Source organism: Triturus cristatus, chromosome 7 (genome assembly GCF_964204655.1).
Source record: "Triturus cristatus chromosome 7, aTriCri1.1, whole genome shotgun sequence".
NCBI lineage: Eukaryota > Metazoa > Chordata > Amphibia > Caudata > Salamandridae > Triturus > Triturus cristatus.
This window is the reverse complement of record NC_140590.1, coordinates 1,073,082,870-1,073,109,445: the sequence shown is the minus strand read 5'-3', so window position 1 is coordinate 1,073,109,445 and position 26,576 is coordinate 1,073,082,870. Positions and strand designations below refer to the sequence as shown.

The 26,576-nt window shown below is 44.7% G+C and overlaps 1 protein-coding gene across 2 annotated transcripts in view; it reads right to left on the bottom strand.

The window, feature by feature from the left end:
• ABLIM3 (actin binding LIM protein family member 3) overlaps positions 1–26,576 on the bottom strand; it is a 401,433-nt gene that overhangs the window by 153,159 nt on the left and 221,698 nt on the right. For both annotated transcript variants that reach the window (XR_014966685.1, XM_085618162.1), the window contains exons 4-6: positions 20,911–21,023; positions 13,581–13,707; positions 11,867–11,960 (exon numbers count right to left, since the gene is read on the bottom strand). Coding sequence is in view for 1 of the 2 variants with exons in the window: in XM_085618162.1 (XP_085474288.1) it covers positions 11,867–11,960; positions 13,581–13,707; positions 20,911–21,023 (334 nt within the window). In the remaining variant the exon portion in view is untranslated. The remainder of the gene's footprint in view (positions 1–11,866; positions 11,961–13,580; positions 13,708–20,910; positions 21,024–26,576) is intronic.

Genomic DNA, 26,576 nt, shown 5'->3' with positions numbered 1-26,576 from the left:
CCCCTCCTGCTAGCTGCACCGCTTCTTCATTTGACAAATGACTTTACAGCTCACAGTTGGCACATCTGTGGGAGGGCTTCGGCAAAAGCCTCATTTTGCAATAGCTTCTATTTTTGCTCTAATTTTACACCGCACACAGAGAGGAAAGCCATAGTTTGTAATTAGGTACTGATCCTGTTCCAGTAAAATAATGAATCCAGTAAGTTAAGCAGTTGACACGTAACCCGTTCCTGGGAGCTGCATTCCTGTGAGCTTTGGTTTATTAGCAGGGGGCAGCCCACGAGGCCACACTGGCTGTGGAAACTCTCTGTGCACACGAGTGGGCTCCAGGAGATGTAATGGTATTTGGTTGGTACATCCCAAAATAAACAATATGTCGGTTAACTGATTTTCCTGAACTGCTCCAGTATCTGTCCTGATCAGCCGATAGTTGCAGAAGCGCACCACACGGTGGCGCCCTGCTGCAACCTCACTTGACCTGAAAAGGGCTTCGAGATAAATATGAATTCTGCAAATATAATCAAAATGTATTTTTAGTCACCCAGAGAGCTACTGATTACGTATGTCTGTATTCTGCTATCCCATTCCTATATTGCCCCTAAATTGTAATTACTATATGGTGGTCCGCCTCTATGCTATGTGCCACATGTATTGGGCACATAGCACCAATAAACGTCTACCACCCTCTGCATACAGTGACGTCACACGTGTCCAGCTTTGGCTGGCAGTGGCATAACCCGATATGGTGGGGGGCCCCTGCGAAATGTGGTGAGGGGGTCCGTGAGTCTTATAACTCACAGCTATTCCTTGGAGTTGGCTGAATCGGGGACCCTCTGACTTCTTGGGGGTCCCCAGGATGGTTGGGGCATTCTGCATATAGAAATCTCCTATGGGTAATGAGAAGAGTGTGAAGGGTGTCATGTCATGTTACCATGGTGTGTTATGGGTATGGTATGGTACATGACCGGTACGCTATGGCATGCAAAGGTACAGTTGAATGATGCAGTGCTTCAGCCTTTGACCTATAGTAAAAGCCTATATTAATTCCCTAAAAGAAGGGCGTGCCTGGTCCAAACACAACCTGGTTGCGTTAGCGCCTAGTGTGCGTCAGTGAAGAGCTCATATCCTAACTTTCTGTGTTGGATCTGTGTGGCTATATTTAAACACCCCAATAGGAGACTTGCACACCACTGCTCTTGATGCATTAATAGACCCATAGGGTTGGTTTAGGTCTCCCAGGCGCTGTGGGGCAGGGGCACGTCATCCTCTCCCACTAACTGCACCACTTCTTCATTTGACAAATGAGGTTTTGTGAAGCACAGGCCCATAGGGACCTCCTGTGGGTAATGAGAAGAGTGTATAGGATGTCATGTCATAAACCTCTCTCGTCCTGCCTCATCCCCAAGTGTTTTTGAGATGGTTCAATCCGTGCTCTTCTGGGTGAGATGACCCGGAAGAAGACTGCATTATAAGAATATAAGTCCAGTGCTGCTAGCCTTCGACCTGTGGCATGATCATGCATTGGTCAAATGCCATAATTATTGCATTCAACAAAAAGCTAACATAGAAGTGTTCATAATGTGCGAGGTCCGATAATTATCGCATATCCTAAGTTTTTGGAGAGTAATGTGTTTGCTCTGGGATCACAGTTTTAACAGGTCACTCATGTTGCTTCATGTCCGGTGAGAGCAGATGATGAAATGTGACAGATCCTCTGCATGCTTGTACTAATGTGATGCTGTTGCTTGTACTTGTGTGAAACTGTTACTTATAATTGTGTGATACTATTGCTTGTACTTGTGTGATGCTGTTGTTTGCACTTGTGTGATGCTGTTGTTTGCACTTGTGTGATGCTGTTGTTTGCACTTGTGTGATGCTGTTGCTTATAATTGTGTGATGCTATTGCTTATAATTGTGTGATGCTATTGCTTATAATTGTGTGATGCTATTGCTTATAATTGTGTGATGCTATTGCTTGCACTTGTGTGATGCTGTTGTTTGCACTTGTGTGATGCTGTTGTTTGCACTTGTGTGATGCTGTTGTTTGCACTTGTGTGATGCTGTTGTTTGTACTTGTGTGATGCTGTTGTTTGCACTTGTGTGATGCTGTTGTTTGTACTTGTGTGATGCTATTGCTTATAATTGTGTGATGCTATTGCTTGCACTTGTGTGATGCTGTTGTTTGCACTTGTGTGATGCTGTTGTTTGCACTTGTGTGATGCTGTTGTTTGTACTTGTGTGATGCTGTTGTTTGCACTTGTGTGATGCTGTTGTTTGTACTTGTGTGATGCTGTTGTTTGCACTTGTGTGATGCTGTTGTTTGCACTTGTGTGATGCTGTTGTTTGTACTTGTGTGATGCTATTGCTTATAATTGTGTGATGCTGTTGTTTGTACTTGTGTGATGCTGTTGTTTGCACTTGTGTGATGCTGTTGTTTGTACTTGTGTGATGCTGTTAATTGTACTTGTGTGATGCTGTTGATTGTACTTGTGTGATGCTGTTGTTTGCACTTGTGTGATGCTGTTGTTTGTACTTGTGTGATACTGTTGATTGTACTTGTGTGATGCTGTTGTTTGCACTTGTGTGATGCTGTTGTTTGTACTTGTGTGATGCTGTTAATTGTACTTGTGTGATGCTGTTGATTGTACTTGTGGGAAGCTGTTGATTGTACTTGTGTGATGCTGTTGTTTGCACTTGTGTGATGCTGTTGTTTGCACTTGTGTGATGCTGTTGTTTGTACTTGTGTGATGCTATTGCTTATAATTGTGTGATACTTTTGCTTCTACTTGTGTGATACTATCGATTGTACTTGTGTGATCCTTTTGCTTTCCCCAAACAGAGGTATACAAGTAGAATAAAAAGAAGGAAAAAATGCGCCTGACACAGGATAACCCCGGATCTCAGGGAATCCCAGCTCTCACATGCACTGCCTGCCTCTCACATTATGTTCACAAGGAATAATTTGTAAAGTTGTCATTTTCACGCTTGCTCTAAGAGTTACTCTTGAGTTAATCCATTACACTCGAACCTGGCATCGCTTGTATTTACTATATGGACACCTCACAGCCGTGCTCTTCTGCCGCATTCAGCCTCAGGGCGGTCTGTATTAACTGGGATTTTTAAGTCTGGCCTGTCAGCGCATCTGTCAACGGACCTATTATTAGCAATGCTTTAAAATATAAATAGAGTGGGTTTTCTATTGGCTGTTTCACTTCGCCTCCTCTAGGGTGCTGCATTGTGATGCATGAGGGACTACTTTACAACTCAACAATAGACTCAGGCATCACACTGTTTATTTCATTTTTTATTCAAAAGGTTTATTTCATAGATGATTGCATACATCAGATAATTGTTTGTTTTAGTTTTTTTCACAGCATGCTCTTTTAATTGCTTGGTCAGAACTCAAATAGCAAGCCAGGCAGACTTATCGGCCTGCCAGTGCTTGGTTAAACTTGGGACCAGGGACCACATTACTGACTGTGCCCCCACAGCGCAATGGGCATGGGCACCCAATTTTTGCACCCTGGGACACTGTTGTATTACAGAAGGGGCCATAGGCACTTGTCTACATATACCACGGCACACATATAGCGCTAGCACTATCTTAAATGTGCATTGCCTCATTTGCATGGGGACATAACCCCATGTACATGGTCAAACACTACGCCTCTGTGCCCGCACGGTATTATGGACATGGGCGCGGGGGCAAAGAGGTTTTTGGAAGAGGCACAGACTGTGTGTCACATAAATGTGGTACACAGTTAGGGCGTCCCCTGAAGGCAGCCCTCTGGAGGAGATTAAGGGGGTCACATGGACCCTCTCACACACTCCTGCAGATGGGGGCAGTCACTTACAGCACCTGCCGGCACCTATGAACTGCAAGTGGGTGCTGCCAGCAACCTCCCTGCTTTTCATTAATGGGCAGCCGTGAGTTCGAGTCTACCTTTTCGGGCAGCACATTATCAGTAACAGGGCACACTTTCCCTGTTTGCGCCTGGTACACCAATTTGAAGGTGGTTCGAGGGGCAAACGGGGCAGTGCTCTGGCAAATTCTGTTCCCTTAACTTAAAATGCGAAATCTTACCTTGCATGCTCATTCCAGTATACTTCTATAATAGATTGAGAGGTGTGTGCGTACAACAGGCCTTGAGCTTTACTGAATGAGTGAATGAATGAATGAATGAATGAATGAATGCATGAATGAATGAATGAAACAGTAGAACTGATGCACCACACACACGCTAATAAAATCATACCAATCCCAAGTGAAGGCTTGCACAATGGAGAACAGGACATCAGTTTTCCAGAAAGGTATGAGACAGGTTTATATGGTGACTATCTGTATTTCACAGAGGCGCCATATTCCAGCGCTGGTCCTCAATTGAACAAGCTAGTGCATTGTAGGAGTTGTAGTCTTAGAGTATGTAAATTAAATAATTTCAGCTAGAGTAGGAAGTTACAATGCGATGCAAAACGCAACTTCCTCAAATGAAAATAGATTGTCCTATTGTTTGGGTATGGCAGGAAGGGCAGTGTGTGGGACTGAAACATTTGCCCGACTCTGACCCTGCACGTTGCCTAAGCCCTCACTGGCACCTTCTCCCACAAACAGAGCTCATCATTACACGCAAAGTTGCTACGCGACTGATGCGAGCCAAGACACAAGGCCCTGGCAGCGCGCGGAGGCATATGCCTGGCAGCAGAGCTCCATGCGTTACCAAGACAACAGACAGCTTTCCAGGCACTCTGGGAGACAGCGCCCCCAGGGGAATGTGCCCAAAGCGCAGGCCGGCTGCTGCCAAAGCCAAGGTTACTGACGCATGGGCTTATCCAGGAAGGAGGGCTGGGAGGAATCAGTTGTGGACATCAGGAGAACCAGGTCTTGAGGGGCGTGGTCAATGCCAGGAGAGGCAAAGGCCTTGGTTAAAGTGAGGACCACAATAAAAAGTATAATCAAATTAAGCTAATCCAAATTAAAGTAACGCCTGTGATATATAAAGAGGTAAGCTAAAACACGAGCACACTGCCGGCAACAAGGGCGGACGAATACCAAGGCTGCTTATTCTCGATGCCCCCCCCCCATGACACTTTCTTCCAATTCCCTCAACTTCCAGTCTCTTTAGTTCATTCTTGCCGGTTCTTTTCTATCCCTGGTCTTTGCAGTCTCGCTATGGACAGATTTTGCTTTACATTGCAGGCATCATTCATTGTATTCCATAATTTACCAGCTACGTTCCCCTTCCAGTTGGATGGTTGTGTTGTCAATTTCAGTCTTGTACTTGTGCTTTGCTGCTTCTTGGTCTCTAATGTTTTTGCCCCTCGCCTGACTCATTGCTCTGTTGGCATGTTTGTGATTGGTTACTGAGCTATAGCCTTCCACTGTTGATGTCATGGAACTAGTTTGCATGTTTTTTTTGATCATCGATATATTGGAGTGTGTGTTTTTAGCTGAGTAGTCACACTCCACACTTTAATTCTCTCTTTCTCCCTCCTAGTCCTTCCCCCCCTCTTTCTATGCCCATTGTCAGCTCACCAGATGGCGACCTTCGTGATCCCTTGTATGTACCCTCCAACACTGCTGATGCTCCAAGTCTGAGAATGGCTAGAAGAGAATGAAAACATTGCTTTCTGTACTTTCAAAATGGCTGCCGTACACTGCATGACCCAACATGTATTGTAATGTCATGCTGCACTAAGGCATGTGATGACACAACATGTGTTCCACCTTGGATTTATCTCGCAATGTAGTACTCATCTTGCAAGTATACAAAACTAGTTTTTATTGCTTCCTAGGCATTAAAAAAAGTGCGCAGACATTGGCAAATATCAATTGCGTTGCTCACTGAACACTAGTAAGAGAGATCGATTGGCATTGCCAATGCTTGTTGTCTTTGCCACTGCTTTCCTGTCATTCTCTCTTCATTTCCTTCTTTGGTGCCTTTCTCTCTACTGCTCCGGGTCACGTCAAAGTCTGATGATAACAAAATACGTCCTGGTGCCTAAAAATGAGTGCGGTGCCCACCACTTGCAACACTGGAACAAATTAAGCCCTGCTTGGGGAATGTTGAGCAGGACTGGATACACATATGAGTGATTCACTGTTAGCATTTCTGAAAGCCGCCAACTCCAAGCCTAGCTACTCCAGAGGCTAGAGTCCAAAAGCAGCTGGGGTGGCCAGATAATTCTGTACCTTTGCTAAAGAAGCCAGCATCCGAACGTATCCAAAACAGAGCTCACGGGCCGGTAGGACCTTGAGGCCAAATGAATGCACTTTGGGTTCTAGAGTTCCAGAACAAATCTAGCTCCCGGATCACTGTAGAAGCCATCATTCTACATTTGCACGTAATATGAGGGCGAGGCAATGTCCCTGTTCAAGTTTAAGTTTCATGTCAATGGTCTTGTAATTCTATTTTGGGATAAAAATTGAAGCCAGTCCCACCAGTAATGAGAAATTGCGAGATGTAGAAATACACCTCCAGAAGGCGGAAAGGTTGTGGTGTCTTCTCTTCTCAAATAACTTCTTGGTGGGCTCACATGTGATCATGACGGGTCTAGTGCCAACTAATGTGGGTGGTGGGGGGCACTACTCCCCTAAAGAGCTTTGTGCAGGTTCTAAACTACTCAGGTCCAACCCCGCAGATCAGCAAAAAAAAAGATATGACATGTGGTTCCCATATCTTCGAATGGTCAGAGAGTGCGTTGACCTCTGCTCCTGAAAAGGCTGATAGGACTGCTTGGAGACCTACGATTCCACTCCTGGGGCCGCATTACAGAAGGTGCTCCGGGGGCACGACGGGCATTTGCGGCCGCTTTGCATGCCCCCGGGGCATCTTGGTATTATAGAAGGGGGCGCAGACGCTTGTGCGTCCCCTTTTATAATACCGACAGCGCTGGCGCACTTAATGCACCAGCGCTACCTTCAGAGGGTGTTCCCTCATTTGCCTAGGGGTGTGCCCCATGCAAATGAGGATATTCCTTTGACTTTGCGCCCGCACCATATTACAGACCGCAGAGTCAAAGAAGCCTTCAGGTGGTGCACTGACAGTGCCCCATTTAAAAGGTGGCGCACTATCAGTGTGCCTCCTGACAGAAGCCCTCTGAAGGGGGTCCCATAGACCCCCCAGACATGCCCTTGAAGCGGGTGCAGTCACTGACTGCACCCGCTTGCAAGGGGATCTCTATTCCCCTTTGAAAGTGGAGGCGGATGCCGCATGCACTGTGAAGACACGGAGCTGCTGCTCCGTGTTTTCACGTGAATGCGCTGCCCTGGGGGCAGCGAGAGGTCGCGGCTGCCCTAGGGGCTGCACATATTTCATATCAGGGTGCATTGGCATTGTTTGCGCCCGGCGCACCTTTTGAAAGGTGCGCCGGGCGCAAATAATGCCAATGCGTAATACGGCCCCTGAAGAATCCCAGCAGAGAATTGGCTTGGTAGCTGTCCTGGGGGCAGCGCATTAGTGAAAGGTGAAGCAGCTATTTGAAGAGGCTGCTCTGTCTTTCACAGTGCAGGCGGCACCCTGCATGCATTTCAAAAGGAAACAAGCAGGTGCAGTGAGTGCAGGGCCGGCTTTAACGCTGGTGGCTCCCTGTGCGACAATCTTTGTTGACAGCCCCCCTTTAAAAAACCTCATTCCCCCGCATAAGCACCCCAAAATCTGGAAGAGATGGGCAGACGATAGGTGCCTGGAACTGATTCACCTGTATCTGCTCTGATTAATAGTCGTTAGAGTTCAGTGTTGGAATTGTAATGGCGGGGTGGTTCTGCCAAATGTTGGGATTTATGGTAATGACCGTAGTGTGGTTGTGTGCCGGTGCAACTGGGGGGAGAGGGGTTATTGTGATGGTCATGTTATGTTGCATTTTGGATATTGTTGACAAATTTTTTAAAGCAATGGTCAAAGGCAATGACTTGTAATGCAGGATATGGCAGTTGCTTTCTGGTTTAAGGAGCACTGCGCTGTATCCGACTTTTGACACAATAAAATATTCTCCATGGATTCCCTCACTACCACACTCCACCAGGCCCCCTCATCTCTCCATAGCCCCTCACCCTAACCCTCACCCACATTCATGTAATTTGTTTTATAGCGCTACTCATACCAGTGCATTGTGTCGGAGCACTTTACATCATACACACATTATACAGAGTCAATTCATCATCCATATGTAAATCAGTCTTGAGGAAAGGTTACATAATGAGCAAACAGGGTGTAAAAGTAACATGTCACCGATACTAGTAGACAGTATATTTTAAGATTATTTGGTCTGGAGAAGCACAAACTCAGGATTTTAAATGTGCCAGAGTGGTTGACTTTCCCCACATAAGACCCCTTTTTAGCAACATTAGGATAATGAAAGGTCGGAGGAAATAACACAACATTCTAACCTATACCAAGCCTTTTGGGTGCAGCTCTTTGATAACAGTTGCTAGCCCACTGTGCCGTATTGGGGTTGTAGCTTATGAACTGTAAGTAACAGAAGGATCTCTGTGACAAAGCACCAACCCTACTTTGCGATCCACATAAAATACAGTTTGGTGATCTGCGTTGTACACGTTGCTTGCAGAAGGCATATTAATCCTCTGCACTACTTTATGATGAGTCAAAAGAGCCTCTAGACAAAACTCATCTCTCTCCAGCAGGAACATTAATTAGCAGAGTTATCAGGTTTTTACTGTTGCTGGGGAAATTGCTGGACACACAAGGATGTCTGCAGCAGGTCCTTTTAAAACCGAGTTCTTTCTAAACAGTGCACCTCTCCCCAAGGTTAGCATCAGGTGCAGCTACACCGGTCACACTGCTCTAGAGCCGGCCCTCAGTGAGTGACTGCATCCACCTGTGAGGGAATGTCTTGGATGATCCATGGGGCTCTGTTTTCCCCCTTGCACGATTCACCCTCGGGGCACACTGACTGTGCACCACCTCTTTGTAGTGCACAGTCACTGCACCTCCTGATGGTCTCTTTGCCTCGCTGCCCATGTCTATATGCAGCGTAAGTGCAAACGTTGATGGGGAGACTCCGCCTTAGAATCAGCACTATATGTGGTCCTCAGCAATCAGCATAATAGAAGAGGTCAGCACAGGCGTATGCAGCCCCTTCTGTAATACTAAAGTGCCCCGGAGGCCCAGTAGGCTGATGCACAAGCCCATCTTGCCCTTGGGGCACTGTGTTTAATATAACTCCAGGATTACTAGTATTTATGCAATAGAGTGCTGTGCGAAAAAAGTCAGTGCTGCATTGTGTGAAAGATAGAAATGTGTGCAGTGCCAGATTTGACCCTAGTGGTGTGATCATGGTCCTTGTGTTAAAATGGCTAGTTTGTGCAACACTCAACATGGAACTATGGGTAAAAACAAGTTAGTGGTGTCTAGCTTCATATTTGTGCTTTGTGAAGCCAACCTCACAAGAGTCAGCCATGGACATTGTGCTTTTGTGTAAACAACATGCACTACCCACAGCTATATCAGGAAATATAGCACTTTCTCTGGCACACTAGTGCAATCACTTCGCTCACAGATTTGGCACAAAGACAGTTCATGCTACTTGAGTTTATCTGTATGCCAGAACCCAGTGGTATTTAGTTTGTGCTAGCCCGGACATGCCTCTTTTGCATAAATTAAGAGGTCCAGGTACAAAGCAGGTTTGGAACATTGAGAGGATCAAACTTTGGCATCAATAAAACCTTAGTATCAGAAAGTTGCTTGATTTTGCTGTTTGCACCTGTTTATGATTATGTCTATATTTATGTTTATGTTAGCACCTGCACAAATGTCCAACTGATCTTGGCATAAGTGTTGTTTCTATGAATTCATTCTTTACTGCACAATCAGTGGTTAATTTGGAAAAAAAAAAAAAAAAGGTCTCTTCAGGAGGCAGCTTGTACCAGATCATTTCTCCTGTTAGCGCCGCCTAAAGCAGAACAAATGACTAGCCATAAAATTGGGGAGAGGATGTGGTGTAATAGCCAGAGCTGCAGACTTAGGAGATAGCATACCAGGTTCGAGTATCGTCGTCGGCTCAACATCCTGTGATTCTAACAAATCACTTAATTTCCCCCGTAAATGAATGTGTCCTTAACTGGTACATATGAAAAGCAACAGTGCTGAGCACCGGAAACCACTGGCTCAAATTAAGCACTGTGCACAATAGAATATTTCAGGCATTCAAATACTTTCTTCAGAACTTTTGAGGAAAAGCACATTTCGTTCACAAAAACTGCTTGCCACGTGAACCTCGTTGCTATTCTTGCATTGGCTTAATCCACAAATATGTCCAGCACAATCGGTGATTATCTGTTGACTGGCAATCATTGTGGTGTCTGAAGAGCGTACTGGTGAGTCGTTTTTGTTTCTCTCCAAACAATTGTCACTACTAATCAGTCTATAGTGTTGGTTTCTCTCCTTTGTAACCAGTGAACTAATATTCACCCCTGTCACTATCACTGCACCATTTTTGGAAGTCTTATCTCAATGTTGATTGTATCTGGAGAAACAGTATAGACTGAATAAATATCATTGTGTGTGTGGTCATGTATGTTGTGACAATTTTTGGTACCAAGGAAGAATAGTCTTATAGATTCCTCAAAGTGAACCATTGTTGTCTCAGAGTACTAGCCGCCCAGGTTCCCAGGAATACAGATTTACCCCATAATTAATTGTTAGACAGCAGGCACAGGGCAGCAGTCTGCTTATTTTTTCAAGCGCTACACACGGTGCTTTGAAACTGCTATCCAAGGGATGATCCGAAGGGATTTCTGAACAAGGAGCCCCTTTTTCTGTGGCACTGCCCCTATAATCCAGGTCAATGGCATGGATGTCAGGGGCTACCCAAACTCAACAGTATAGAGAGAATGCAGCAGTCAAACAGACCCACGGGTCATCCTTCGGAGAGTGTGTGGAGTGACCTCTGTGTTCCATGGACATCAATACAAAAGGTAGGGCTAGAACCTTTGTGGGTCTCTTAGCTGAGGGTGTAGGTTTACCACTTCCCCAGATCCCCCTGGCAAGAATGGCAAATGAAATACTATAGAATACCGAGCCTGGCACTCCCCATATCAAAATGGCTTCATGACATGTCCAACGCGGCACCAGCTCAAAGTTCAGCCCTAAGTAGACAATGCAGGAAACAAAGGAGAGGGCAACCTGTAATGCAAATTAATCTCTTAAGCGTGTAAGATATTAGGAACATTTCAAACTGCAAGTGGAAAATGGCACTGCCAACCCTTGGTGTTTCCAGCATGAGCAGTGGACAAAGAGGAGCTAAGATTCACAGCAGATGTTCTCCTACTACTGATTAACGAGGCAGAATGAGAGGTCATGTATTCCATCCCTCGGAAACCAAAGTGCTCCTCCAAATTCAAATATTGGCCCATGAGCATTACAGAAAGGGATCAGGATAACTTGGCTGGAATTCCAATCTACAAGAGTAACACAGAGTCACCAAATTCCACCGATTCCATGAGCGGAATGACATTTTCCAGCGGGCCTTATTACAGGCATCCTATTGTCACAACAAATCCACAAGGAATCACCATCAGGCATTCCTAGGGGCAGAGCATCTCTAACCTAATGAAAGTTTTGCAAAAGCTTTGGGAATCACCAAGTCATCCCAGAATCTGAACCAGTGGACTGTGTTTCATCCACTGTCAAGTTCAACTAATCATTTTACTACATTTTAAGAGGCCGTGCCTACAATACAAAAAGAAATGTTGACTGCCCCGGTTTTCCAATTCAGACTCTGCAATGGTCCCCGCAGCATTATCCAAGGTTTATGTAAGCTGGGTAGAGCCTAAGTCAATTCTGGACTGGTATCAATCCGACACTACAGTATATTATGCGTACATTGTGTGGTATGCGCTATACAGTACCTCTAAGACGCGTCCACTGATGTATCGGTCGCAGGTCTCACACTTAATCCCAAACTGCGAGTGATAATCCGATTCACAGTAGGGCACGCCGTCCCTGCAGAGAGCACAGAGGCCAGGGATGAACAGCAACGCAAGACATTTGACACGCAACAAGGAATGTATGACAATACAAGGTTTACGTTTACCATGCAATGCCTTTACCAGGCATGCCTTCACCCCACGCATATGCATTTACAATGCAAGATAATTATATGGGAATGTAAGTGAAACCAGTATAGATATATCTATATCTATATCTATGTATATTGTTAGTAATTGTACCCCCTCTTTAATTTAAATGTACATGTTTTTCTTTATTGGGGTAGACCCCCCAAGCCCCTCTATTTTAAAATTATTTTTATTCCCCCTTTTTATCCTTACTAACCTATACCTCTCCCCGCCCCCTTACTGTAAAAGTACGCTTACCACCCTATACCCCTACCCACCCCTAAACCCTAAAGGTCACTTACCACCCTATAACACTACCCACCCCTAAATCCTAAAAATACCCTTACCACTATATACACCTGCCTACCTCTAAACCCTAAAAATACTCTTACCATCCTATATCCCGACCCACCCTTAAACCATAAAAACACACTTATCTCCCTATACTCCTACCCACCCATAAACGCTTAGAAAACACTAACCACCCTATCCCATAAATCCTAATTTATACATACATATATGTATGTATACATAGATGCTGTGCATCAACAAATATTTGAATGCAAACGGCTATTCTCCTAATGAACGGTTTAATTGCTTGGCAAAGGTGGTATTAGCCCGCTCGCAAGCCAGGAAAGCTCCCCCTGCTTCCTTGATGTGTAGAAAAATATGGCTTTGATTTGGGGACCAACGGGCCCATCATGCCCCTAGGCTCCACTGCACTTGCAGCAACAACGATAGCTATATGCCTGAAAGGATCAATGACCTATGAGGTGGTAACAGGGATCTCCACACATTCTTTAAGGGTTCAGGGGAAATATACCACCCAAAGATAGACGTGTTTATATTTGCTCTGTGTGGCCTGATTGGAGTGCGAGGCCACCCTCAAAGAGTACAAGAGACGTATTAAGGCAATGGTAGAGTGGGCATATGGCCAGGACCCCCACTTTCCGAGGGGCCCCATGGGTAATGAACATTCTCACTACTGGACATCTTCTTCTCTGTCTATGAACTTTCTAAACCTCTCTCTCTCTCTCTCTCTCTCTCTCTCTCTGTCTTCCTCTTCCGCTGTTTTTCTCTACCTAGTGTCATCTTAAGGGTGTTTTTGGGTTCCGAGTTTATACATATTGATTCTGTTTTTGTGTTCCACTGTTTTTGGAAGTTTAACATATAACTCAATATAGTTTGGAATCATGCGGGCTTGAATTAGTAGGAAATGTGTAATAACATCTGACGTTGTATCAAACAGGGGAACATGACATATGTCTTGCCCAGGGCCCCAAAAATCCTTAAAATGACACTAGGGGGCGCCACTCAATTCATGTCTATATGGGATCTAGAACGTGCCAGCAGTGAGATTGCCTTCAATAGGGGCAAATCCCTTTGCCCTAAGATGTGGGTGGCTCTTCTTACGGCCCCCCTTTTTTAGGGTAAGAGATGGTCCCCCATTGGCCAGTCTGAATTCCCACAGTACCTGCGGTCCCAGCATGCACCGGAAGGCACTCACTTGCTGATGTAGTCCCCCGTCAGGATGACGCCACAGGTCTGGCACTTGAAACAGCTGACGTGCCACTGCTTCTCCAGGGCGAGCAGCGACTGCCCGTGTTTGATCTCCTCCTTGCAGCCGGCGCAATCTGAAAGACAAGGGAACACGAGCACGTAAAATAATAACTAGGCCTCCAGTTAAGCACTTCCCTTCAGCACCAAGGTCCCAAACACCTCATAAACAAGTCACAGCTGCAGCAAGCTGCCTGTAAATGGTCCTCACTGCACCTCCCTGAGGGGAGGACAGAATTTATACAGCCATCTCCTGCGACCTCAGATGATAACTCTGCCAGTGAGACAGAAAGAGGCGCAGGAAGAGAGTGACCTGATGAAACAAGATACTATCACCCGCGCTGGACTTTCATTTATTCCATCGGGCATTTCCCCAGTGGGCTGGAGTCTTTGGAGGCTGAGTGTTTTTTAAGGCAGGTGCCGCTGCTGGATCCTTACCTACTTTCTCCAGTTCCCTCAGAATAATTGTAACTGGAACAGTAGGGGTAATAGAAAAAAGAGAGGGAGGAAGAATAGAGAGAGAGAGAAAATAGAGAGGAGGAATGGAGTGGGGTTGGTTTGATCATTTTTGCGAGAGCTGCTTTTGTATCCATCCGGCCTTGACAATCGCAAATCATGGTGTGTGGGAATCACAGCTCCGAATACCGACTCTGGAGCTGAGCCTGGAGGGATGGGAGGACTGGCTTGCAGTTACAACTGATTGCTGACTGCTCTGCCCCAGCAGCCATGCCAGCACACCCACTAAGAGCCTTTTCTTTCCTACAAGCAACTTAATAAAAACAAAAACAAAAAAAAGAATAGGACACATTACAACGCACGCGTTACAATGCGTGTCATTACAACAATTTTTTTACAACGCAAAATCCATTACAACACATGTCGTTACAACACATGTCATTACAACGCAAAATCCAATACAACACAATTACTATTCTAACTCCGCTGGGGCGCTACTTTGGGGAATGCGTTGTAATGGATTATGCGTTGTAATGACATGCGTTGTAATTGATTTTGCGTTGTAAAAAATGTGTTGTAATGACACGCGTTGTAACTCATGCGTTGTAAAGGATGTTTCCAGAAATAAAAAAACACATAAATACCTTTTACAAACAGCAACACCTGAAAGTCTAAATTTCTAACTATCTATCCATGTCTGCACATATGGAACTTTATGAAATACAATTTTATATCTCTTTATAATTTTCTTTCTACATGTATACCCTTTCTATGTAAATATGTAACTATATGTTTTATTACTTTACAAGAAAGAAAGAAAGAAAGAAAGAAAGAAAGAAAGAAAGAAAGAAAGAAAGAAAGAAAGAAAGAAAGAAAGAAAGAAAGAAAGAAAGAAACCTTAAACTCTGTCCAGTGCACTACTCTGTTTCTCACCGTACACCTCTCTCAATATATTCTCTACTTCCACTCTCTGACTCATCCCAAATCTCTTTCTACTACCATGATCTCTCTAAGATCCTTTCTAGACTCTTCCCTCCTCTATCCCTACTTGACTCATCCCAAACCTAATTTTACTACTATGATCACCCTAATAACCCTTTCTAGACTCTTCCCTCCTGTATCCCTCCTTTGACTCATCCCAAACCTTTATTTTACTACTACGATCTCCCAAATACCTATTTCTAGAATGTTCCCTCCTCTATCCCTCCCATATCCTATTCAGTCCAACTAACAGACTAAAATGTCCTCTGCTCGAATTAACTTATATTTCCCTATACTAATCAACAACTGATCCTTTGGGTTCTGCAGTAGCGTTCTACTTGCCGAAAAGTGCTTCAATGCCTCATTAGGGATAGTATAAATACAATTACAATTTTCTAAACCACCAGTGGGTTAGAGCAGAGGCTGCCTCATTTATTTATTCAGTCCAATTGCTGCCTACCAGGCTGAGAAACATTACGGGAATTTCTGTATAGATGCAGCATGCTGTATGCCCTGACCTTTTTGCAGGTTAGAACTCAAAAGTATTGTTCCTTGTATGTCCGAGACTTCTAAATGTAGTGTGTTTCAAACCTAGAGTCAGGAGGCATCTAAAATCACCATTGGTTTACCCGTTGGCAGGTAGACTGAATGTAAGGCATATCTCTGGAATATTTTGTTAGGATGCTGTGCACAGTGTAGCACAATACTCCAACACATGATGTAAATAAATTAATGTACAGACAAGATTATGACAAATATGATTATTACATTGAAACCCTTCTTTCCTGTTTGGGAACTGGAACTTCTCAGGCATAACCTTTAAAAAAGCCTTTAAAGGATGCCAATATAAAGGAAATGTGAATGGTCTTTGTGAGATGACAATCCATTAAAAGTAGAAAAAATACAACCACAAAAGATTTTCCATTTGGATATAAACCCAAAAGCTGCTCGCAAAGTCAATGAAATGGCTATAGGATACAAACTCTCAGCTCCAAATTCTCTTTCAAAGGATGATCTTATTTTTGGAAGGATACTTTAGGGAATTTTGTTGTGATGTTCTTTCTCCTTCAAAGTGCTCGACTTTCTATGTCCGCAGTGATCATCAAACTACTGTATATCACGGTGATCAGGGGCAATTGCGGCCTTTGGTATTTTCGTGCTAACATTGGTATTGGCATGGATGAAGTGTTATTTGTTGACGGTCAGAGCTGGCTGCATAGTGAGGCATAACAGGGTAAGATCAGTAACCACCACCCCGTAGGCTTGTCGTGCCTGATGAGTTGGTAGCAAAGATTGCATATGAATAAAGCAGGTAAACCAGTACAACAGCGCTCAAGGCTTCTCTGGCGAGACACAGCAGGCTGGTGCAGTTTCGAGGTGCTCAGATTCAAGGGGACAGTTTTGCTCTCACCCCCTTAGGACCCTTGAAGACTCACTGGTACATCCTTAAAGAGAAGGTGAACTCTGCAACTTTCAAAAAGCCCAGCCTGCTATCTGCGCAGTGGCGACTCCTCCGCTAAGGCGGAGGAGCGTCAACCCACTGCTATGTCAGCAGCGCAAAAAATAAAAATAAAATGAGAACAACAGGACGCTATTATCATTTTATTTTTCTATGCAGGAGTCTGGGTGGGGCTGAGCTCTGAAGCCAGAGCAGGGGAGAAGTGGTTTGCACTCCTCTAAGTGCACATGATGGTTTGGCCAGCCAAACCGTCATGCGCACTTGGCATGTTCTCCATTGGGATATGTTGCACAGCCCTGTGGAGAACTTGCCCAGGCTCTCAGGGACTGCCTGAGCATCCAAACAGGACGCTAAGGCCAATCACGATGCTGCTCCTGCAGCGTCATGATTGGTTGGGAGAGTCTGGAAGCCTGTGTGTGTCCAGTGCTTCCAGCAGACCTTCCTTCCAGGGCGGAGGAGAGACATGTGGTGGAGGGAGAGGCGGCGTGGCGGAGAAGGTACGTTTATTTATTTATTTTTTAATCCACCGGGGCGGGGGACCCCACCACCCCCGTTCCGAGGCAGCCGCCACTGTGTGTGCGGTGACTCTTCTCCGCCTGCCATGGTGCTGAGCAGAGTTGGCAAGGCCAACTCCCTTCCTGTTTGTGGGTGTCACTTGAATCAAAGGGAGGGGCAAACAACCTATGCTCATTGACACTTTTGCTTTGCAGGTGTGAACCACAGCCGGTGCCTTGACTGGTAAGAATCAGCAGAATAGAGATGGCCAGCTGTTTAAGCAGAAGTGGGCTCTGTGGCTCAGAGCACTTCAGGCCTAGCTCCAGGCAGGCGGGCAGCAGCAATCGGCCGTCATTTGGTAACTTGGAAAGAGTTCCTTACTTGCTTTAAGGAAGGGGAGTTTGGGGGTGCGGAGGTGACTGGTTAGTTTAGTAAGGGGGTGCACATTTATCCTTGGTAGATCCTGTGAGGCGCAATACTAGCGGGCACCGGGCATCATATAACCTGAGCCCACATTAATTTGTGAACCTGGTTCTCAAGAGCATCAGTTCTTCTTGCACTGTGGGTCACAGGCAGGGCATGAAGTGATTGACAGCTCTCTGGGCATTCTTCCGCCCCCTTCCCCTTCCCATTACCAGAACCACACTGAAACCTGTAACTCCAGTATTCCTAGGAACACAAGCTTCTTGTTTTGCTGGAAAGCTTGGAGAAAGCCATCATGTACCTGCGCCAGCAAGAGCTATCTAAAAACAAGGCACAGGGTCAGATGAGGATAAAGTGTTTCACCTCCAGAGGCATGACCCGTCTAGGCCCACAAAGCTGGGTCTGTGTTTGGAGACAAAAACCTTGAATCCTTAGCCATCGAGGCAGCTCACTCAGCCACTGTCACTACTTAAGAGATTTATACAGAGCCAAGAGATTTACACAGAGCCTGCAAGGTCAAAAGTTTAATTCCTGACCTGACTGTCTCACCCTTCCAACATTTTCGTGATATATACATATACTATCATTCTGTATGATAATATTAACATGGCTTCCTAGGGCCAAGAGCAATCTTTCTTTGATAAACTTTAGATTGCTATATTTACAATATTGCTTTTGCTCTGACAGAATTAGGATGCTTTCTCATCCACACCATTACTTCTTTGCACTTTTACCCTTCAGGGAAAGATGTGTCCCTGTGGAACACTAGCATTGATCGAAAGAGGCAGTTCTCTAATTGCCGTCATGGGGCTACCTTCCCCCGGCCAACCGGCCTTTAATTTGAGAGCCTGCGTTGTGACTGATCTACATTATCTCTCATATTTATTAAGGTAGATCTGACATGTGACAGGCTCTTCTCCAGGCCTCCTGGCCTTTCAGATGCTAAGTATCACTGACTCCTCCCCAACACGACCAGCCTCCCAAGGGTTGACTTAGCTTGTCCTTTACTTTTCCCTAACGCTAATAGCTATTCTAAGTAAGGTATAATATTAGACTGATTCTGCTCCATTCCTAACATCCCTTCAGAAACTCTGGTCTACCATGACTAACTGCCCAGCATTCTGCCCTTTCAGAGCTTAGCACAACGTAAGACTGACTCCACCCAACCCTACTGTCCTTTCAAAAGGTGATCCAAATGCTAAGAGAAGTTCCAAACAGATAGGCAGCCTGCCCGCCTTCATTGCATCCCGAAGCACTTTGATGCAGCCATGTTATAAAACTTAACTGAAAATACATTAAATGAATATGATTGGCTCTTCGGCTGCCTCGCGGCCTTTCTGAGCCAGACTCAACATTTGACTATATCTACTTCCAATGTATTGACCTTTCACAGGGACCCCCCTGATGGGGAACCCCCATATTTTCGCAATTGTCTGGCCACTTATGAGTTGAGGGGGAGAAGCTTCGGGCGGAAGCCCAGCTGGCCTCAGACACTCCCTTTTGCTCGTCTTCCACAGGGCGCGCGCTAATGGAACGCGAGGGCTTCTCTGCTGCCTCAGCGTCAGCGCGGTTACCTCGGCACCGGAAGTCGGCTGCGGCTGGGTTCCGCTTCCAGTAATTGAATGTACCCTTCTCGCTTCTCTCCCACCGCCTTTCCCGTATTCTTCGATACGAATTCAATGTTGATTTCATTTCCATTTTAAAATGTATAGGCACCGGTCAGAGGCACTGTAGTGCCATTTTCTCCCCAGCTCTGCCCGCCGTTCTTTCCATATTCCTTCTGCTGACTCTTGGCGCTAAATGTACTGTGCTGTCTGTATGTCATCTAACCCACATTGCCAAGCCTTTGGATATATGGAAAAATGCCCCTTCCATCCAAGTAGTACTTGTGTACAGAACACTGTGAAAAATGTTCTACACAAAATAACAATATTCGTATTTTGTCTGCATATTGTATTGATGTTGGTGCTTATATAGCGCTTACTGCCCCTGACGAGGCGCTGCAGCGCTTTGCGAACGGGGATCCCAAGGTGAAGTGTGCCTTGGGATCCCAGTGTTTGTGATTTAGTAAAGCATAAAGGTTACAGTTAATCACTGTTTCCATTCAGTGCAAATTTCAGTCATTCATTTTCATGCAAATCTTGTGACAATTTCGTGCCACCTCCATATGTGGTTGCTAATTTTATGTCGGAAAAAAGCAAACATTACAGACTGTACTGTTTGCGTACACTTACATTATTTCGTATAGAGACATATAGCACATTGGTGCCAATCCGCACAATCGGTTCAGTTTGTGGACCCCGGACTGGGTTTCTCTATCACCCAACCAAGAGTACAGTCCCTAGAAGTCATTTCGCGTGCAATTATTAATTCGCCAGGGGGCTCGTCCAGCCATTTTGACGGTCGTCTGAAGCAGAGGGCCGCGGAGCTCTCGCAGAGCCGCGAATGCAATCGAGGTTGTATTATAGGGAAGCTGAAATTGATCCAGCGTAGACTCACTGATATGAGTTGCTGAGGGCAGTACTTTTCTTTCGGCCTTGCAGCATTAGAGCATTTGGTGGCGCTAGAATTGATCTTTTCGCTTCTGCCTTGAGGGCGGATCCCAGGAGGATGGCATGTTTTATTCATATCAAAACATCCTCGGGAGAAGAGCTCCATCAATTATTCTTTTGTCTCAACCGCATTCATTCATGCAAATATGTTTGCGCTTCTCAGATCATGGCAATAGAAAACGGACTTAGTAGAAGACGGATAGGTAGGAACATGTAAAGCAGGCACAGAGGAAAGTGGAAAAGAGAAGCGAGGCAGGTAGAAAGGAAAGTGTAGGTAGCCAGAAGGTGGAAGGACATAGATAGGACAGTGGGTGAAGGGTTCGAAGTGGAGGAGTCAAGTATGTAATCATATTCAGGGCATTAAGTGGGATAAAAATAAACTGGGGAGACGTCTCTCAACGGGGCGTGGCCAATGTAATTAGGGCGTAGCTTAAAACAAGTAAGGTAAAAAGCTCTGCTTAGCATAGTGTGCTGCCCGACTGGTAATTTACTGCTTCTGTCATTGCATCCAGATATGTAATACAACAAGTAACATTACACCTACAACGAGCCAGTGGTTGTTAGTTGCATAACATAAATAAGCAACAACTATGGCTATGTTGTATAGAATATTGAAAATTCTTCAGTTCTGAAATGATGAGACTGTGAAAGAACTATAAAGACTCTCTTTGAAGTTACATGAAAGGTAGTGAAGGGTGGTACTACTGCAGACGTAAGATTTTTTTTCACCCTGAGGGTGAGTGAAAAAATGGAGAGGCAAATAGGGATCCATCTCAGCATTTTCTTTTTAGAACTGCCGGTGATGAGCACCAGCAGGACCCGGCCCACTCAAAGCCCTGTGCATACTGGAAAACAAGTTAGCCAAGCTGTTTGTTAGACAGACAGATCTAGAATCCTTTAGTTCCCAGACTTACGGCTTGGTCCGTGGATCTTGATGGGCTTGCCCGTACTCAGCGAGTGGGAGCAGCTCTGGCACACACAGTCCTTCCCACTGAAGGTCACTTTGTCTCCAATCGGAAACGTTTTTCTGCAAAAAGAGAAAATAGCACCTGTAGCTGTTATAAATCACTAAGAGAACCATATTTGTACACAACCCCCTAGTACCTATAAGCCAGGCGACTGCAGTAGTCAAACAAGCAACAAGTGTTGCGGAGAGTCACAGTGTTATAGAGTAGAGTGCCATGTAGTGTCGATGAGTGGAGTGTTGTAGAGTAGAGGGGAATAGAGTGGGGAGACATAGTGCACAGACATAGAGTGGAGTAGAGTGTCATGGATTGTTGTGAAATAGACTGGAGTAAAGTGGAGTAGACTGTCATAGAGTGGAGAGGTATAGAGTGAAGGGGCTTAGAGTGGAAGGGCATAGTGTGGAGGGGAGTAGAGTGAAGTATAGAGTCTTAGAGTGGAGTGGAATACAGAGGAGTAGAGTGTTGTAAATTGGAATAGACTGTTGTAGAGTGGAGTGTTGCAGAGAGGAGTAGAGTGGTGTATAGTGGAGTGATGTAGAGTGAAGTGGCATAGAGTGGAGTAGGGTGACCTAGAGTTGAGTGACATAAAGTGGAGTGGTGTAGAGTTAAGTGACATAGAGTGGAGCGGTGTAGAGTGGAGAGTCATAGAGTGGAGGTTCGTAGGTTGGAGGATCGTACAGTGACATAAGTGGAAGGCCATAGAGTGTTGTGGAGTGACGTAGAGTGAAACAGATTGTAGTAGAGTGGTGTATAGTGGAGTAGAGTGTTGTGGAGTGGCATAGAGTGGCATAGAGTGGAGAGGCATAGAGTGGAGGGGCATAGTGTGGAGGGGAATAGAGTGAAGTATAGAGTCTTAGAGTGGAGTGGAATACAGAGGAGTAGAGTGTTGTAAATTGGAATAGACTGTTGTAGAGTGGAGTGTTGCAGAGAGGAGTAGAGTGGTGTATAGTGGAGTGATGTAGAGTGAAGTGGCACAGAGTGGAGTAGGGTGACCTAGAGTTGAGTGACATACAGTGGAGTGGTGTAGAGTTAAGTGACGTAGAGTGGAGTGGTGTAGAGTGGAGTGTCATAGAGTGGAGGTTCGTAGGTTGGAGGATCGTACAGTGACATAAGTGGAAGGCCATAGAGTGTTGTGGAGTGACGTAGAGTGAAACAGATTGTAGTAGAGTGGTGTATAGTGGAGTAGAGGGTTGTGGAGTGGCATAGAGTGGCGTAGAGTGGAGGGGCATAGAGTAAAGTGTAGTGAAGTGGATTGGATTGTGGCGATGTTGCGATGGTGAGATGTCCCCTAGGGATCCCTCACCAAGGCCATGCAAACTGCTACTGAAGCCTGCATGCCTTGGTGCAGAGACAAACGACAAAGTCGACATGGCATACTGTCTGTGTGCCATGCCAAGCAGCACCACCTAAGGGGTAAGCCACCTCTCTAGCAGGCCTTACAAGCCCTAAGGCAGGGTGCACTATCTGTTAGTTGCGGGCATATCTGCAGGAGCAGATATGCCCCTACAGTATTGGGGTCTATTGCTTTATGATGTACGTGCCAGTGAAGCTTAGATAGTACATGGACTGGAAACACCGCAACACGAATTCCCCAGCACCATGACGGCTTTACTGAACCCAGGAGTGTTTGGTACCTAGTAACTCCTCTCAATAAACCCACACTGATACCAGTGTGGAATTTATTGAAACATGTACCCCGAGGGCACCTAAGAGGTGCCCCCTGAAAACCTACTAACCCTGGTGTGGCTCTGAGTAACTTTAGGCAGCCTGCCACCACCAGACATGTTTCTGGACCCCTGGGTAGAGAGCCCCTGCTCTGATCCAGAAACAAAGCCAATCCCGGACGGAGGTGTCACACCTCCTCCCCCATGATGAGCACTGTGCTCGAGAGGGAAGCTTCAAAGGCCTGGTCGCCTTTTTCATATGACCCCAGCCTCTGCTGCTAGTAGCAGATGGCAGCCCCGGTTCAAACGCCCGCATTTGGTGGGAGAGCCAGCAGGAAAACCTAAGTGAGAACAGGAGGTGGCGCCCCTTCGCCAACAACACCCCCAGGTGCTGGAGGCAAGTGCAGCACCTTTTTCAGTGCCTACCATCTTGAAGATGGTGGGATGTATCCAATCAGGCCTAGGGCTAAGCCACCCTCCCACAAGAAGGTGGCATAATAATGGGTGTAGACACCCCAGGTGAGAGACCCATTGGTCTCTACCTGTCACTCCCCTGTAACGCCCCTAAATCTAACATTTGGGTGGCACCCCCAGACCCTGGAATCAGATTCCTGATGACCTAAGAAGAGCCAGAAACTACAGCATTGCACCAGCAGAGAAGACTACAGACACCAACTGACTTGGCCCCAGCCCTACAGCCCTGTCAGCAGCAAGATACTTGTTTACGTAAACTCAAAAGTTGGTGTACTGAGCTGCCACTTTCCCAAAGGTCCCACTACAGAATTGAATTACAGACCGGGATGAGCATTTGAATATGCTGACACAGGAATTGACATATAAATGGAGAAGCCATTTTGGACATTGATGCTAGTTTCTATGCTCGGTTCACTATTACAAGTTGTTGTCAAACCACCAAGCATTTCTATTGCGTGGTGTCCTTGGAATGTGAAGAACCTCAACCCCACCCCCTCGCTCAGCCACCTATTCTTCAGCTGCAATTACCAGTACAGCTTATGTTTTTTCCGAGAAGCTTTAAAAAACATGACTAGAGACGCTTTGGACATGCTCTGGTATGTCTTAAAATAGGAATGCTTGCTATTTTTTTAAAAAAAGTATTTCAATAAATATTTTGACCATGGTTATCCAGGGGCACAATGACAGTCACATTAAATAACAAATTCCTCAATATTTCTCTACAGCAAGAATTAAAAATATTACATTGAAAACACATCTTTGTGAATACCGTCAAAACATATAACAGACACCTCTCAATATCCCCAGCACTAGATTCTTGTGAAGCAAAGACTGAAAGAGTGTCTTACACAATACAGTTTGTCAGAAAAACATGAATAACACTATGAATGGTCCAGCACAGTGAAAGTACTATGTTCTAGAAAGGGTTAGTAGTGTCAAAGAAATATTTACTTAAATAATGGCATGTTCAGAACTGCAACAAAACCACGGAAAAGGAACACATAAAACACATACAATATTTAATGTAAGCAACTGAATAGAAACCTAAAACATCTGAGCAAATCAGGGTTTCTATCTAGAAGTTCAAAAGAGTCAAATAAATTGTATCTAAAAAAATGTATAGAGGGAAATAAAAATTTACCTATATTTACAAATATGTAATTATGGATACATATGTAGATATAGATATATACACCCATATAATCCCATTAAACAGTTATGTTCTTGGACATTTTTAAGAACTGACAGAAAAGGGATGGGAAAGAGAGACTAGAGATTTAGTGAAAGGTGTGTGTGAGGTTACAACACTTTTCTTTTGTAAACTTTCAGTAATGTTTGCACATAAAGCATTAGTATCCATTGTTTGTGCCACTCTCTGCATGTGGTCTTCCATGTTAAAACTGGGACTTTTAAATCATGTGTGTTTTGAGTTCTTTATAGAAAATAAAAGATTGCCAGCATCCATTCCCTTTCAAATTTGTGAAGAAAACTCTTTCAAAGGCGCCACTCCTGCATCTTTAACAGTCACCAATAATAGGCATTCTAGAATATATGGTTAAGGATGTCAACCAGGGTTCAGAGATCTATTTTAACATCATTTACTGAATGATGCCTTTAAAATGAAATCAAGATAAAATAGCACGTTCATTTTTTTGCCAATTTGCATTCGCAAGGAAAATATGTCAGTTTGTGCAGAAAAACATATTTAAGGGAATAGATCTTTACAATGCAGGCAGGCCAATAATAAGGATGTATGAATATCTTTAATTGCATAGTAAACACTTTGCACACCATTATTTAATGCAGTTTATAATCCATTCAATAATTTCTTTGTCCAGCAGAATTCAGAAAGACACAAGTAACAAAGCTCCTATGTAGTGCCCTTGGTTCAACTCTTGGTAATGCTGGCCAGACTCAAGGCTTAAGTTTGCCAGAGGTTTTATGGAGTGCAGAAATTGACATGTACAATTGCAATGCATTTAAAATATTAAGAACCTGGGGCCTAATCATATGGTGAAAGAAATTGCACCAGTGGTGTCTCATCCGATTCACTACCTAAAGAAATTAGAGCATTTTCCTTTACAATTCAAACTGTAAATTAGATCCTTCAGATCCATCCTGAAGAAAGGAGAAAATGTATTCACTCAAAAGCAAACAAAATTGAAAAAGGAAAACGGCAGATAAAAAGTGAAAGCAGCCTTAAACATTGATTACAATCAATGGACCTTCTTAAAAAAAAAAAACATAAAATGAAGTCTTTTAAAGTCTATAGAGATTTAAAAAAATTCAAGGTCTCCCTATTTGTTATGTTGGTGGGGAAGATGAGTCAGCTCAGGCTGGACAAGATCAGCATTAAGATGACATTTGTCCCCTCTATAACAAGCATTGGCATAGCCAATAGGTCTCGCCTTTGGGACCTTATAAGTGTTTAGCCATGCAACAGTTGCATAACTAAACACTTATAAGGTCCCAAAAGCAAGACCTTTTGGCTATGCCAAGCGGCTGTGAGGCCGCTAAAGTGAAAGTAATCGTGGTAAAAGTGGCACTTTTTGGAGCCCTCTCAATAAGTCTCGCCAGACCAGCGCATGCGCTGGGTCAGGCGAGACCTAAAAAATGAGGACTTTGAAATGTTCTTGAGCAAAAAACTGTCCACTTTGAGCTAATCATGTGCAGAGGCTGGACTGAGCTCACCAGTCTCAGTTGGAGTCCTCGGTGATGCACACTTGATGCTGTGGAAAAGCACCAGAGAAGAGAAAGCTTTTTTGGCTATTGATGACGAATGCAAGGTCACATGCTATATGCTGATTTCTATGCTTACTTATTTTCTTCCAAAGTTAACTGAGCTATGCTCTCTTCATTCGAAGTTTTTTGTGGTAGGGTCTTAGCACTGGTTCAGTAGCATCAGATCAGCTGGGCAGAAGCTCACCTTCAACAGCCTTTGTGGAGTTGTTTTTTTCTGAGCATAATGTGATGTAAAAGGATGGGAGAGAGCCCCTTAACCAAATAGACATATTGGTAACCCAATGCCCCATCAGATCAAGCTTAAAACTCTTTCCAAAGGAAAATAGCACACGTACATCACAACCAGTCACCAAATGGCCAAGATATACGGTGGAATACTTTGCCAAATTCATTGGTCGAATATTTAACTTTTATTGTTCTTTCTAAGCTCAGTGCCTTGAAATGTGGTTTCCTGGTTGCATGTAGCTCCTCAGCTGGGTTCACCAAGAGCCCTTATCTATGGACCAGCATCCTCCTTCTATTCCCTTTCATATGGGAGCAGACATAATTATCTACCCTGCTCTGTCACATGTTTTCTTGAAGGAAGTGCACGAAAAATAAGGTATGCTCACGTCTTACACACTCAAATGAACATCCTCATGTTTAAAAGAATGGTCACAGAGATGTTTCCCAGTTCTGGCATAAGTCAACAAGCAGGAAAAGGTTCTTTCAGCTGGCAGACCGGTTTCCTCAAGA